Source organism: Limulus polyphemus, unplaced genomic scaffold, assembly GCF_000517525.1.
Source record: "Limulus polyphemus unplaced genomic scaffold, Limulus_polyphemus-2.1.2 Scaffold1963, whole genome shotgun sequence".
In the NCBI taxonomy this organism is placed as follows: domain Eukaryota; kingdom Metazoa; phylum Arthropoda; class Merostomata; order Xiphosura; family Limulidae; genus Limulus; species Limulus polyphemus.
In genome coordinates this window covers 102,676-119,160 of record NW_013667573.1, presented here as the reverse complement: position 1 = coordinate 119,160, position 16,485 = coordinate 102,676, and the positions used below count along the sequence as shown (strand labels likewise).

The window sequence follows — 16,485 nt, the reverse complement described above, 5'->3', positions numbered from 1 at the left end:
CTCACGTATCAATTAATAAGCAACTCCATACGACCCAATGACTTTCCCCTTAATCATGAAAATAAGTGAAAATGTCTTAAGTAAATCGTTCAATCACCTTTTACGTAAGTTCATACATAACTATAAATTGAATTTCAAAAATTTATTTTACAGACCATGGTTTCAAATTTATTATATATTATTTCCTTGCAAATAGATTTCCTGATTTTTTTGTTTATGATAATAAAAGTTTTTAACATTATTATGACTTTTTGTATTCGTACGGAAGTGAGATAAGTTTGGTTTCGTTAGAATTTCGCGCAAAGCTACACGAGGGCTACCTGTGCTAGTCGTCCCTAATTTAACAGTAAAAGAGTAGACGGAAGGCGGCTATTCATCATCGCCAACTCTTGGGCTACTCTTTTATCAACGAATAGTGGAATTGACCGTAGGTTTATAACGCCCCCACGGCTCAAAGGGCGAGCATGTTTTGTGGAATGGGGATTCGAACTCAGATTGCAAGTCAAGCGCCCTAACCACCTGGCCATGCCGGGCCGGAAGTGAGATAAGACTGATGTAATTTTTTGGTACTTTGAATAGTAATAAGCATGGTGTATTATGTGACGTATCACTTATGTATTCTGGAAATTACTTCAGGTAATTAAATTTATTTTTACTTACAAATATTGACAATATAGAAGTTGTTTCGTTTTTTAATTATTATGATCTATTGGTTGTCTATGCTTAACTAACTCATTTTCGGTTATTCTATGCTTATTTTGTTATTTAATAATTTTTGTAATTATTTTTAAAATTATGTATTCCATATCATTACCATGTAAACTGTTTACCAGTTTTTAATTACCTTCTTTTATACAAGGCCTTCTTTCTATGAAACCCGTTGATGTTTTTTCGTTCCGCTTTTGATTTAATTAATCAGAAAGACGAAATCGTTTGTATCAAGTTTTCATAGCCTGGTAGTCAGCGATATGTGTGTAGTTTATTCTATTATTACCCAGACACGTAGTGCTTTTCAAAAAACATTTAATATTTTATTATACTTAAAAGCGACTACACGAGATAGGCAAGGGTGTGGCTTAGCAGTTAGCATGCTTGAACTGTGAATTCGAAGGTTCAAGATTCAAGGCCCGTTGCCGCATAAAAACGTGTTCCACATTTTGCAGCCATGACTTTAAGAGGGACGGTAAAACCCAACTATTCGGTCACACAGAGGAAGCACAATAGTGGTGGGTGCTGCTGACAAGCTGACATCCCTCTAGACCATCATTTGAAAAATTAGAGACGGCTATATAAAGATAGCTCTATTGGGTAGCTTTGCGCAAGGTTCTGAAAAAAAATACCGAAAAAACAACAACAACACACACACACGAAAGGTAGAAGTTTAAAATGTATTATCTGAAAATAGTTTTAAACTTTGTACAGAGTGAACGGATGATTTGCCCTAGTAGTTTTGATAAGGTCCTCAACTTGTTATGTTAGCATAAAGCTAATTATGTGTATTTTGGGTTTTGTGACAGAATTTGCGAGAAGAATGCGGAAAATTAGAAGAACGCATGCGTAACCTGGAGCAACAGAACAGTGTCTTAGCTGCTCGATTACTACAGGTTTGAACTACTTTTTTCGTGTACTTAACTGAAATTCCTTAAGTACCAGATTTAGAAACGTAACGGGAACATGGTTAGAAATCGATTTAGATATGCGATTTAATAACAGTATTAAAATATAATATGCTTCTTTCTTTCAGTGTATAACCATTTTCTGTAATACATATATATATATATAAATAGAATTATTATTCAATATAAAATATTTTGTAACTCTTTTTTTGTTTTTGTAAAATGTCGTTTTGTCTTTGGGACTAAGGTCCTGTCTCATTTATCTCTAATTAGACTGTAACACTTGGGAACCATGTTATTCACTTAGCAGATTAAGCTTATCTTAATTCGTCTCATAGACTGAATTATATAAGAAATAAAATTTCTAAGATAGGACTAAGGTGCCATCTCAATATATATGTAATTATAGTTTAAAATTTTCTCAACAGGTGGATTTTCAATCACAGTTATCCACATTGGACATTATAAATCAAGATCCTGAGGACTTTCTGCTACATTCTTCAAAAGCCAAACGTCAAAATAGTCTTTGGGACAGTCATTTTCCAACCAGTACACCTTACAACAACCATCAACTCATTAGATCTACGCACAACGAACAACTTCTTAACAATTCTGATAACGATTATGACACAGAAGAAGAGGAAGTTATTAATACTGTCCGTTGGGGAGACTCTACGATAAGAATCGGCAAGAGTCATTCTGATGTACATTTGGGAAAACGGGGCAAAGCAGAGGATATAAATGTGTCAGAATTCAATGAACTAGATAAAGTATGGAAAATTCAACAAGAGGAACAGAAAGCCAACCAACATTCCAAGGAACATGTTAATACAATATCCAAGCCAACCTTTGAAAAGGAACTTCTTAGTATTGATAATTTATCTCCTTTGATATCACCTAACAAACTGATTGTTCCTAACCATCGAACAATTCAAGATATTGTAGCCAATTTCTCTATGCCAGAAAACGAACCAAACGAGGTTATATTTAATAGTTCACAGTTGAGATCAAACATTCTTCCAAACTCTGAGACTCGTATATCTGACGATTTACCATATTATTTTCGTGTTGGTAATGCTGTTTCAGAAATTGGTGAAAATCTGCAACCCGAAAGTGTAAGAACGCTTTACCCAAATGCTGATTATGAGTTTAAAATGTTTTGTACAAAAGAAGAAAACAACAGTCCATCCATCTTCATAGATCATCCAAAATACAACAAACATAGTTGCTTTCCGTGGGAAATGTCTCGAGAATCGACTGCTTTGGAGTCTGCTAGTGTGTCGAAACTCGTGGAATCAACAAGTAATCGACGCACAAACACTGTTATTCGAAAAGGTCAATCGAATGACAAAGCTGATTTTGATAATTTCTCTCTCTTGGTTTCAGGTACGGTATTTTAACGTTAAATGACTTTCATTTCAACATAAACATTCTTCAGGGTTCCATCGTTGTCCTTAAACACTAAAGTACCTTTTCTAAAAATGTAACTCTTTCAACTGTAAACTTTGATCGAATGCTTTTAGAACGACTGTGTCAAATTTGTCATCTATATTAAAAAGAAATACATATTAACAATTATGTTTAAAATAACTGACTAAATTTTTTATTTATTTAATTTCTTAATATTCTAATTTAGATACTGAATTCTCTGGGTTACTCCATTCCGCTGAAAGCTTGAAATCGAGTGTTGAACCTGATCATAGCAGTAAGGACGAAGGATATTCCACCATGTCTAGTGATATTCAAGTAGACGCCACTGAAAGTGAAAAATCTGACACACAAAATACAAAGTTAATTTTGAACAATACGTCGTTAATTTACGAAAAGAGCATCAGCTCAGGCGTTTCAGATAAGCATCCAAAAACGTCGCTGGAGAAAGAACGTGGAGAAATGATCTCTTCCTCAGACAGTGGACTCGGGCTGAATCTATGTTTGCAAACCAAATTCCTGGATCCTAGTTCCTCTATGAGTCAGTTGAAGGGTGCGCGTGAAAGGAATAACTTTTTTCTTTCTTCAACCCAAGATCAAGGGAGAATTCAACACGTTCATTCTATTTCTTCTCTTGATATTGAGAGAAGTTCTGAAATCAATAACAATTCGGAAAAAAATACTGATAGACGCAAATCTGAGACAGACAAAGATGATAAAGATGTAGGTATAAACCTCTCATTCAACTGCTTTAGTGGAAGCACGTTGTATGCACCACAAAAATTAGACTTTGATAATATTTGTAGCGAAAATAAATACAAATCCATTACTAATAACTTTGTACACAACAATAATGTTCAATTGGAACCACACAAGTCAGATCGTAGCGAAGAAACAAAGCGCATCGTAATGCCTAAAATAGAAAAACTATCCAAGCTTGAAAGGGTAATCTCAAAGAAACCTGTTTTCAGTTATCCGTTTCAATTGACTTATCATCCTCAAGTGCTCAAAACACAAAACCGTTTTTTTCCGATATCTGTAGTTCATCATGCAAGTTTAAGGCGGGCAGTTTCGGACTCTGTTTTGTCTGCCAGTCAGCTAAAAAATTCTTGCTCATGTGTTGGTAAAGTGGAAAAATCGAGGCTTAATTTCCATCCTTTAGAACGACGTGCCTCACTGAGCGAGTTTCATTTCCCGACAAGTATAAACACCGACAATAAGAATAAAACAGAAGATGGGAAAAACAACGTTGCCTCATTTATCCAGGTTTGAATTGCTTAAAATATGCTGAATCCATTGTTATAGTTAACATTATATATTTTTATGATTGAAGAATAGAAAAAACGTTCCTCTTGCAAAAGAGAAAACTGTCATATTAAAGTAACCTATCCACAGATCGTCATTTTTTGTTTTTGTGCAACCAAACATGGTGGTGTATGATTATTTAATAGTTGAACCATGTTCAGGTTTATTATATTCAAGTTGATTGAGGGAATTCAAACATTGATACGCTTTGATTCGTGTATTTTGCATAATTTAAACATTAACAGAAACGTTAAGCCAAGAAAGCACCTTTGTTTTAGATAAAATAACCATTTTATTTATATTTTATTCGTTAATTGGTAATGTCAAACAACGTTGCATAATTTCAAAATTACTTTCCACTGTACTAAAAACAAGATTGTTACAAATCTAGAGTAGATAGATATAAAAATATTAACATGATAATCATTACGAGCTTCTAATTACTCGGGAAATACTTCTCGTTCTGAAATTATTGTGGTAAAAATTCTTTCAATATACTCTTCGTGACTAAGTTGTGAATTAAGAATTTAAATTTTGTTAGCCGTGATTTTAAAGCCTTACGATAACTTACAAGAAAAAAGAAGAATTAAGTTTGTGATCCTGATGATTAATATGGAGATAATTTGTTCATCTATAACTTAATAACTTACAAGAGCAGAGAAGAATTACGTTTGTGATCCTGATTATTAATATGGATATGATTTGTTTATGTATAACTTAATAATTTACAAGCGCAGAAAAGAATTAAGTTTGTGTTCCTGATGATTAATATGGAGATAATTTGTTCATCTATAACTTAATAACTTACAAGAGCAGAGAAGAATTACGTTTGTGATCCTGATGATTAATATGGAGATAATTTGTTTATGTATAACTTAATAACTTACAAGCGCAGAGAAGAATTAAGTTCGTGTTCCTGATGATTAATATGGAGATAATTTGTTCATCTATAACTTAATAACTTACAAGAGCAGAGAAGAATTACGTTTGTGATCCTGATGATTAATATGGAGATAATTTGTTTATGTATAACTTAATAACTTACAAGCGCAGAAAAGAATTAAGTTTGTGATCCTGATGATTAATATGGAGATATTTTGCTTATGTGTAACTCCGCTTAATATTCTCATTGCAAGTTTGTAGAACGCAATATAAAAACAATGTTAAACCTTTGAATGAAATGCTCTACTAAGTGTCGCTGTTTTATAACCATACTAATTTATTACTATTTATATACAACTAATCTTATTAATGTAAATAACTAAATAATTAAAACAATCAAATATTATGTGTTGGCCCCTTGGAACTTAACAACGAATGTCGTCAACAATAAGTTAAGAGTGATAATTTGACACTGTACATAGATCATGTTCTTAACAAAGAGGTTGAGATTCTTTAACATACAACATTTTAAAATCTTACAGCATGTTCAGACATATGAAAGACTAGAAGGCTCCCCAAGCTGCAGCGATTCGTTGAGTTCTGTCCATTCTTCTTCTTCAGAGGTCACAAACAGCGAAGAATTTGAGGATCTGAAACCAACTAGTTTAAAGTGTTCAAGGGTTAGTTCGGTTTTAGTTGGTCGTGTTATTGTTTAAAAAAAATTATCATTTACTTTCCTAACGGTCCAGATATACAACTCTTCTACTTTTAACGGGCAACATCTAACATTTTTGGAAACGAGCGCGACTCAGTGCATGGTTAGACAGTGGAACTGAGGATCCATGGATCGTATCCCGTTAACGCAAATTAAAAATTATAAAAGATCACGCCTTTTTAGTGATGGTCAAATCCCACTGTATGATCCAATAAGATAAGTCCAAGAGTTGGCCATGGGTGATGATAAATAGCTGTCTTTCCACTAGTCCTTCTCTTCAAAATTAGGGACGGGTAACACAGATAGCCCTTGTGTAGCTACGCAAAAGGCAACAAAGAAATCTAACATTTTGACTAACTTTTGTTTCAGTGCTGTTTAGAGATATGAGTAATTAACGTCTGTGGTTATTGTACTTTTTGTTACGTTATTAGTAAACGTTTTATGAGATTTGTTGATTTCAGTATAATATTTTTTCATGTTTTATTATTTTGATTCACACACATATTGTATAAATAGCTATTGATACTTCAGATAAATACATTGAAAAGATTTAGGGCACATTGAGGTACTTGTTTATTTTTTACAGCACTGGAAACAAAACATCAATATGCATTTTTTTAGTATATTAAAATTATGAAATATGTATTAAAGGACGTAAAAATCAATATGTATAAGCTAGTATATAATGATATATGTACTAAAACTCGGTTACTAAACAATTGAAGAGAAGTTTATTTTTTTTTATCTGAGAACAAGACTGAAACACAAACTTGAGAAAAGATTTCGTTTGAGCGGTAGTATGCAATGCTAGAGGATCAAGAACCTGTACTTTGAATACGTCGTCAATCTTTTAATAGATTTAGTATGATATCGGGCAATCTAAACAGTTTATTTATATTTCTTTTCCTCATATTTTTTATCTGGTATTCAAGGTGTAAAGTGCTTTGTTTTGTGTGCTATAGTACTCCAGCTGCTCGGTATTACTGTATCATGCTTCCCTGTTCTGTGTTCAAGATCCAGTAACTCTGCTGCTCGGTGTTAAAAATGTAATTTGTTTTGAATTTCGTGCACAGCTACACGAGGGTTATCTGCGCTAGCTGTCCCTAATTTAGCAGTGAAAGACTAGAGAGAAGGCAGCTAGTTATCCCCACCCACCGCCCACTCTTGGGCTACTCTTTTACCAACGAATAGTGGGATTGAGCGTCACATTATAACGCCCTCACGGCTGAAAGAGCGAGCACGTTTGGTGGGACGGAGATTTGAACCCGCGACCCTCAGATTACCAGCCAAGCGTCCTAACCACCATTGGGCTATCTGCCGTGTCCACCGCGGAAAATCGAACACCGAATTTTAGTGTTGTAACTTCGTAAACTTAGGGGACAAAAAATGTAGTAACCATGATCTTAATGTAATAACTCGACTGTTCTGTTCTTTGATAAAAAATAATAGCTCTATATACTATAGATCAGAATAAATCTGATTATGTGTGAATAACGTATGTTACAAGATTTCCAAATATATGGCTACTAACCGCGTGTTCGAAAAAAATCTAAATATTCTCTCTCTCTCTCTCTATATATATATATATATATAATGTATGTTAGATTATGTTTGTTGAACGTCTTTAACTCTCTCTTTTCTCTATAAAAAGTGAAAAAATTAGTAGAAAAGATATAAGTTACATACAGATTGTTACCAAACCAGAACCGTATAATTTATCTATTCTATAAAATGTTTTACAAGATATCATGTTTCAAGACAACGATCTGTGGAGTGTATACAGCGTGTTACCAAACCAGAACCGCATAAAATATCTATTTTATAAAATGTTATACTAGATATCATGTTTTAGGACAACGATCTGTGGAGTGTATGCAGCGTGTTACCAAACCAGAACCGTATAATTTATCTATTCTATAAAATGTTATACTGGATATCATGTTTCAGGATAACGATCTGTGGAGTGCCAGCGAAGACGAAGCTGATTTTCCAGAACATCACACGTTTGTACAGCAGTGGTTAAAAATGGAAGGAGAACAGTTAACAGAAGACTGTCAGGTACGTTCAACAGATGAATGAGAAACTGTCAGAATGCTGAAGTCCCCTGGTGGGACAACGGTAAGTTTACGGACTTACAACGCTAGAATCCGGTTAGATTCCCCGCAGTGGACATAGCAATAGCCCAATGTGTCTGTGCTCTAAAACAAATATTGTGTAAATCTTTCAACATTTACGTAAATAAATATTAACTGTTTTTAAAACAAAATTTTTGAATTACTTAAAAGTGTAAAATTATTTTTAAAACTAAGTCAAGAAACACGTTTTTGACATGGGACAGTACGTAAATAGCAAGTATTTGTACTATATGTTTCTCTGAATATATTCAATGTTAGATATAACAACATGTCTCTGAATGTTAATTTTTGTTCCAGGAAACGCACTCTGTTGACGAAAGAAAAAATAAAGTGTGGAAATTTCAGCATACTACAGTAGATAATAAGCAGGCTACCAGAGACAGTGAAGAAAACGTGGTTGAAAAAGTAATATCTTCAAACAGCTTAAGTCAATACATACTTGAAAGTATTGAAGAAGAGAAAGAATCAGAGGAAGAGCTCCACAAAGCGATTTTATGTTCAGTCGAGCTTCAACATAAGAAAACAGTACCAGGTAAGACCACTGGTGTTACAGAATGGATTTCTTCCGAGAACAACCGTCACCAAATTGATAATATGGACGTTGTTTTAGAAAATTCAGATAACGAGCCAGCTATTGTGAGTGGCGGTGTTAGTTACAGCTGCTCTAAAGATATAGACTGGAAACGAGCTACTACTAAGACACTTAACTCTACAACAGTACTAACTTCATACTCCTATGACACAGAAGATGGGTATTTAGATGAAATGCCAGAATCTAATTCAAAGAATTACATTTCCTCTCTAAGAGGAGTTTTATTCTCTGATAAAAACATATTGCAAGCAGAAAATTCTGGAGAAATTGGGGAAGATTCCGCTCCAAGAACTCTTCAGGATGATTATTCACTTTCCAAAAGCGATGTCTGTAATCATCCTTCTTCAGTGTGTTTGGATATTGCCACTAACAAACCAGAAAACCAATTAAACTTAAAATCTAAATGCCAGTCTATACTTGGAGAAGCATCACTGCAAACTAAGTTTAATCCAGTAGTAAATGGTTTGAAAAATGAAGTGAAAAAAGAATGCCACAAATTCCTTAACAGAACTCAAGCTGAGGCACTTGATGCTTCTATGAGATCAGAACACTCAAATGAATTGTTTAGTTCAAAGAAACCAACACTTTCCACGTTATCAGATTCTCACTTCGCACATTCTAAACAGGAAAATGACACATCACAGCAATCACAGGATAAAGAAAATTCAGCGAGGCCAAATTGCAAAAGAACGCCACCTGTTATCCAAAATATAGTGACACGTGAAAAAGCCAAACCCACAATTCTTCCAAAACCTAGCCAACTAAAACCAACAACTTCGCGGATTCCCGTTCTAGGAATCTCTGACAATGGTCAATCAAAAGCCGAAAGAACTAAAATACCTATCTTTACTAACTCTTTTATTAATGTTCACAAAGAGGGAAATAAAGAACTAAGTAATATTAAACAAAAACAGCCAACAAATAAAAATAAAAATGTTCCTAAAGTGAGGTTAAAATATCCTGAACTTTATAAAAAGTCATCGAAAGTTTCAGATGAAAAAACATTGAAGCAACCACAGAAACCAGAAACCAGTCATAGCTTGTCACCACGAAGTCGTGATCTCGTGAAACACAAAAATATAAATTCAGACAAAATCTCTGTAAGATGTACAGCAGAGGTTAAAGGTCATGCTTTAGCAAGTCAGAGGAATATTAATATGGATGTCGAGCAGCTGTCATTCGAGAGTAATGGCTTGTCTGTAGCAGAGAAGATACAGATTCTAAACAGTTTACTGGACAAAAACGAGTTTTCCCCCCTTCCTTGTTGTCATGAATCGAATTCAGCAGAGCTGTTTAGAATATCGTCAGTGACTGACCCAGCTGCTGTGAAAACTATTAAAGAAGGCTGCAGGAGTTCCTGGATTCACGTTTCTCCAGAAGCGAACGTTCATCATTTTCAGGTATGATTTTACACATTTAAAAGGTTAATTGAAATTTATGTACAAATTAATTATGAACTCCTTAAAATCTGTGACCGGAAATTGAACGTGATTTTTTTTATTTCACACCAACCTGACGTTTTGATGGTGTTACATATTAATATACAGTATAATAAAATCTTCAGAATCTCATCTTATAAATAAAATGAAACATCTATAATGGGATGTAAAGTAGACCAAAAAAAATCAAAAATATTTGGCTGTTAACCTTTACCCAGTGTTGGATTGGCCGTTCGGGGTAATTAGGTTATAAACGATACAAAACTATGTTATTAATAAGGTATTGGAATGATCTACTTAATTATAAAATTTATCAGAAAATTGCATATAGTTTAAATAAAATAGTTTACGTCGAGAAATTGTACTTAACAGAAATATTTTAACGGACTTCAGCTACTGGTTCTGAAGTTTGTTTGAGTTCGGTATTTTGATTTGTTAGCGCAGGTCTTCATCTTGCTAATATGGCCTAGTGATTAGGTCGCTTGGCTCGCAATCTGCATGTTGTGGGTTCGGATCTCTTCACCGCTCTTTCAGCTGCGGGGGCATTATAATGTGACACTTGATCCACTATTCGTTGGTAAAAGAGTAGCCCAAGAGTTGATGATGGATAGTGTTAAATAGCTACCTTTCCTGTAAAATAGGGGTGGCTAATACATATACCCCAAGAGTAGCTTTGCGCAAAATTCAAATTAAACCACGTTAATATAAGTAAGTTTATTCAGATTTGAACAAAGAAAACGTTGCCGTAATTTAATTTAAATCAATCTTTTAACTCAAACGCCTCAGTTGGTTTTAAAACTGTGTATAACAAATGAAGTTTAATAAGCTTTAATAATCTTCGATACAACTTTTACTTTGATACAGAAAATATCCGAGCTTCTAGAGTCTACTGCTGGTAGTAGTAACAGTAGTGAAGAGAGTGAAGAGGACATGCAGGAGAATCAGTCTTCTCATCAAAAGAATGTACAACAAGGCGTTAATTCAGGTATCTTCGAAATGGTGTTTATGTGTTCGAGGTAGACTTTATTAGAAATGGTGCCCCCTCCCCCCAGTGGCACAGCGGTATGTCTGCGGACTTAAAACCCTAGAAACCGGGTTTCGATACCCGTAGTGGGCAGAGCACAGATGCCCTTTGTGTAGCTTTGTGCTTAACTACAAACAAACAATTAGAAATGGTTACATTTTTATAACAGGTGTGTGTGTGTGTGTAATTATAGTGTCGTGGATAAATGAATAAGTGAATACTCTTCGACATTTCACCGAAACACGAAATGATATATGAGTGTCACTTGTATTCCGATGTCGGTCGACAACACATGTTCAATATGTGTCGCATCTGTAGTAATGAAGGCTTCCAAATTTGGTAGGACGTGATAAATTGGTACTGAAAATGATTCGGACGAATATGAGAAAGTTCCGGCTGCTATGTTTCACTAGTGCAGCATATTTTCTTAATGTTACACCAGCACTGTATTCATGTCTGTAATAACACGCGGTTCATTTTCTACTGTGTTGCCAGCAAGTTAGTTTTGAACTAGAGAGATGAGCTGTACGTACAAATTTTATATTGAAGATTATATAAAACTTAAATGATTGGTGGTGCCACCTATACCATTATTTTCAATCGTGTGGCCATAAAATGTATATTATGGGCGATATGGAACTACAATTATTTCAATAAAGTACAATCTAAAAGGACAAAATATATATAAAGTATACCAAATACGTTTATGACCAAAAATTTTTAAAGCATGTATCATGGGGGGAAAGGGTTGAAATGAAGGTCTCAGAAAGTCACTCCAAAATGAAATCCGCCTGATTTGCAAAATGATAAAAAAACATTAACAAAGATTCTATTTTGTCTCTTGTTTTGCTTTACTTTTATCGGTTTGATACTCCGATACAAATTGCAATGAAAAAGAAGTCCCACTTATTACATTAATAATAACTGTAACAAAGGATGTTACAAAAATACTCACCTTTTTTATTTTAGTTCTTAATCTCCTTATATTTTTGTGAAGAATATCAAAGCTTTGTTATTTATTTTCCATAGTTAAGTTTCCTTTTCTTCACGTTATCGTTATTCATAAACTTTCATCGTTATCTTCTTTAAATAAAAATGAATCCTTGTGTTTTTTCAGGCGCATTTCTAAAGTTACCAAGAAAAGAAAAATTGTCAGAAAAAAGCTTTGAAGATGAAGAAACTGCGTCGTTTGCCAACAGAAGAGGAGAAAAAAAAGTTTTGCCTCAAAGCGTCAAAAGTGATTTATTTCCTATTGTAACTAATAGCACTATTTTTCCTAAAAACATGGACATGACAGAGAGTTGTATGACGGTTCTATCGCAGGGTGAAGATAATTCAGAACATGTGTGTTTTAGCGATTCTTGTGCAGAAAGTTTTTGTTCTTCAACCAGAAGCCTTAATTCCTGAGTTTCTAAGAAAACGTAAAAAATAGTATAAAGTTTTTTCTATGTTATTCGATGAAAATTCGACAGTTGGATATAATCTTTTGTTCTCGTTTGTACTGCAAGTTGGCAGTTGTGTTCGAAGTAACATACTTTTTGTCTGTATTTACAAGTAATTATTTCATTGTAATAATGCCAACGTTTTTTATTTTGATTAGTATAACCCGAATAACAAGGAAGCAATACATATATATACATTTATATATATAGTGTAATAAAATGCGTGCATATTCTTCATACTAGATAGTTGACTTATTCAGCTATATATATATGTATAGTAAAACTTGTTTCAATTATAATGTTCTTTCATTCCTATGGCATTGTGACAAACTACAAACAGTACCCAACCATCATTATATCTTTTTTTTGGGCAAGTTCATAAGGTATTTGTTTTTTAAGTTTACTTGCTTAAAATGACCTATGTCATTTATTTTGTTTTTAGTCGCTTTTCGATATTTATGTTTATTTGTTTTTTATTTTAAAAAATTATGCCCTGGTGTTAACGTCTTACTGGTGTTATTTTCAACAGCTTAGCTTTTGATTTTACGGTTTGTTCATCATAGCTACTATGAAATATGACCAATTATTATTACTGTACTTAGAAATAGCATTATTGATTGTGTATTTAAAATGACAACCTTTTGATTATTCTACGACTGTGGTCCTCAAACGTTTCAGGCTTGCGTACCACTTTTTGTTAATTTTTTTTTAAATTACAAACCCAGGCCTAATTTAAAAAAAGATAAAACCTAGTAACAAAAATTCACATTTTTAACACTTACCCATTAATGCGAAGGATGAGATGGTTTTTTTTCTGGCACGATTGACGAATTTGTGGTACCATTTTTGTCAATTTGAAGGGAAGAAAATACTGGCGAGTCCATGCAGGTAGAGGATGAGTCTATAAGTGAGGAGAGTAGTATGTATATGTACGTGGAAAGCTCAGATAGAAGTTATTACACATTTTATGATTTTTTATATTAATTGTATCGTGTACCACCGACATTAGCTCCACGTTCCAACAGTGGTACGCGTACCACAGTTTGAGAATCCCTGTTCTGCGGTATATTCTTTCAAGAAACTGGGGAACATCTGTTGATTCTTAGTTTATACTATTAAATCGAAAGTCAACCTTGACGGGGATAATAATGGGACAACGTTTGGGCAACATTTGCAATTATTTGTAGTTAGGCACAAAGCTACACGAAGGGCTATCTGTGCTCTGCCCACCACGAGTATCAAAACCCGGTTTCTAGCGTTGTAAATCCGTAGACATACCGCTATGCCACTGGGGGGCTCTTGCATTTGTCTTCATCTGACAATAATCTACACAAATGTAACTAATTAATGTCTCACTATTATTTATTTGAATACAACTCTTCCATTTAATAGAGTAAGCAATACCTACAGAATATATATATATATGTATGTGTTTGTTTACATAAATAGTACTGGATTTTACTGATTACATTATATATTGAAAATGGCTATTGTTTACACGCAAAATAATATATGTTGTTTTAAAATCCTACTTTTTATGGTTGCATCAAAATATCAGTTTATTGGTGTAACCTTTTAATGAACCAGAATACTATTTCAAAAATATGTTAAGAAAATGTTTTATGACTTAAAAAAGTTTACACAATCTGTTTAATAAACATCCTTGATTATGTTCGTGGTCTCCAGTGAATATCAAACATTCATAGAGACATTATTCGACGATAAATCATTTTGAAGAGTATTCCATTCAGGCTCTTACAATACACTGCCCTAAGTGAAACATTAAAAGTTAATAATTTATGTATATAATAACTGTTATTATTACACCCTAGCTGTACAGCGCTTCCTTAAAAGTCTCGAATAACGATTTAAGCCATATGAAATGTTTTCTAAAATTATTTTTTTGTCAACGAAAGCTATATTAATCTTTTACACTAATATGAAATACACTAATTGTACTTTGTTGTTAATGGAATATTCTGTAATACGTCTTCATGTATATTTGTTGTGTGTATTTTAGGATAATCGTTTCTAGTACAAAATACTCGGGTATTACAGAATAAAGTGTACGCATTATTATGTATTATAGCATAATGTTCTTTAAAGTGGAGCGTATTTGTATTTTAGATTAGTTTTACGATTAAAGGTAGAATCTTTATAAAGAGAAGTCGAAATTTTTTAATCTGTGATAGGCAGTTGTGTTGAGTTGTATTTTTGAAATGCAGATAAATCACTTGTCCTTGTTATAATTTTGTTTCGGGCGTCATTTTTCGAGATCAATAGGAAATTTTGTTATAAGAATGTATTTTAATTTATACTTTCTTTATTCAAACCTGGTACGCAGAAGGTGTCTTATATCTCGTTATTTTCTGAGTAGGTGATTCGCTAACATACTGCCCACAGACGAAACTACAGTGTGTCCGGAAATTATGTTAACAAATTTATTAACATTTAATTTCTGAATCCGTTGAAACTCCTGTCAGATTCTGTCACGCTACCGTTAAATTCAATGTATGATGAAATGTATTTCCGTTGGTCTAATGAAATTCCAGTAGTCACTGAAACGGAAACTCAAGGCTCCTGTCACTGAAACACAAGCTTACAATTTTGTTAACGTAATTTCCGGTCACCCTCTATATATATATATACATATAAACGCACATTAATGTATTGTTCACCTTCCCGAAACGACAGTCCGCCTTTCGCACAGGTATTTTTTTTTTTAATTATGCATAGTAAGAGACATTGGATTTTTATCTTACTCTAAGTCTCCTTTCTTAACACTAAACACTAGCTGGGATTATGGATTAGCTTTCTGATTCTCGGATAACTTAACTAAATTGAAGTTCCGTAATAACAAAAAGAAGGCCTTAAATAAACATGTTTTACCTAATATTCATATTTGAAAACATACGGTATTAAGTAATTCCAAACAATGTTTTTTACTTTTGTAGGTTCTCTTAGCACAGTAGTGCCATAAATTTGACCTAATATTCATATTTGAAAACATAAGGTATTAAGTAATTCCAAATAATGTTTTTTACTTTTGTAGGTTCTCTTAGCACAATAGTGCCATAAATTTTACCTAATATTCATATTTGAAAACATAAAGTATTAAGTAATTCCAAATAATGTTTTTACTTTTGTAGGTTCTCTTAGCACAATAGTGCTACAGAAACTTGCAAAAATACTCGAAATGCACTTTTCTTTTTTTCGGGTACTATTTTTATCTGCGCGTGCAGATTTCTTATCAAGATTAGTTCGATACCTGTTTTACTTGTCGTTATTAATCACGTGTTTTATCTCTTGTTTTTTGTCCTGTTCGATAAACTTATAACCGCATATGTACGTGTGTATAGAAAAGAGGTTATTCTAGTTCTTCAGCAATAAGTCAGGTTCTGAATATATGTATATATACGTTTGATTGGTCTATTTAGTAAGCGGTATCTTTTATATGCTGTTTCTTCATGCTGCTGCAATGTGCATTATTGACCAGAGACAATAAGCAGCACTTACACGCTGAGTCAAAACCACTCTAGTTTATCCACTTCCATTTTGTATTTCACTAGTTAGGTTTATCGACAATGCATTCTTATCGATGTACGATTGATCCCCCTTTTTTTTTGGACCCTTTTGCTAGTTCGTTTTGGAGATCTGAGGTGGATATGTATCTTTATTGAGTATTTGTTTTGAAATTCAGCAACCATTATGACATGCCAGAACAAGTACACTGAAAAAAAAAAACAGACAAAATATAATCTGAATTTAAATTTGGTGACGAGGAACCCACCTTGAGACTAATAATGGCTGGAGACGGCTTGAATGGGTAATGAAGAAAAACTTTAATATAAGTTTAACATAACAACAAATGTAAAACTTATGTTAAACTTATATTAAAGTTTTTCTT

At 33.4% G+C, this 16,485-nt stretch overlaps 1 protein-coding gene across 1 annotated transcript in view; it reads left to right on the top strand.

The window, feature by feature from the left end:
* The window catches only part of LOC111087285, a 48,590-nt gene extending 35,670 nt beyond the window's left edge, over positions 1-12,920 (top strand). The window contains exons 7-14 of the mRNA XM_022393412.1: positions 1,518-1,604; positions 2,045-3,002; positions 3,253-4,310; positions 5,774-5,911; positions 7,894-8,004; positions 8,379-10,073; positions 10,977-11,097; positions 12,254-12,920. Of these exons, the coding sequence (XP_022249120.1) occupies positions 1,518-1,604; positions 2,045-3,002; positions 3,253-4,310; positions 5,774-5,911; positions 7,894-8,004; positions 8,379-10,073; positions 10,977-11,097; positions 12,254-12,543 (4,458 nt within the window). The 3' untranslated portion in view covers positions 12,544-12,920. The remainder of the gene's footprint in view (positions 1-1,517; positions 1,605-2,044; positions 3,003-3,252; positions 4,311-5,773; positions 5,912-7,893; positions 8,005-8,378; positions 10,074-10,976; positions 11,098-12,253) is intronic.
* Positions 12,921-16,485: the final 3,565 nt, after the last annotated feature.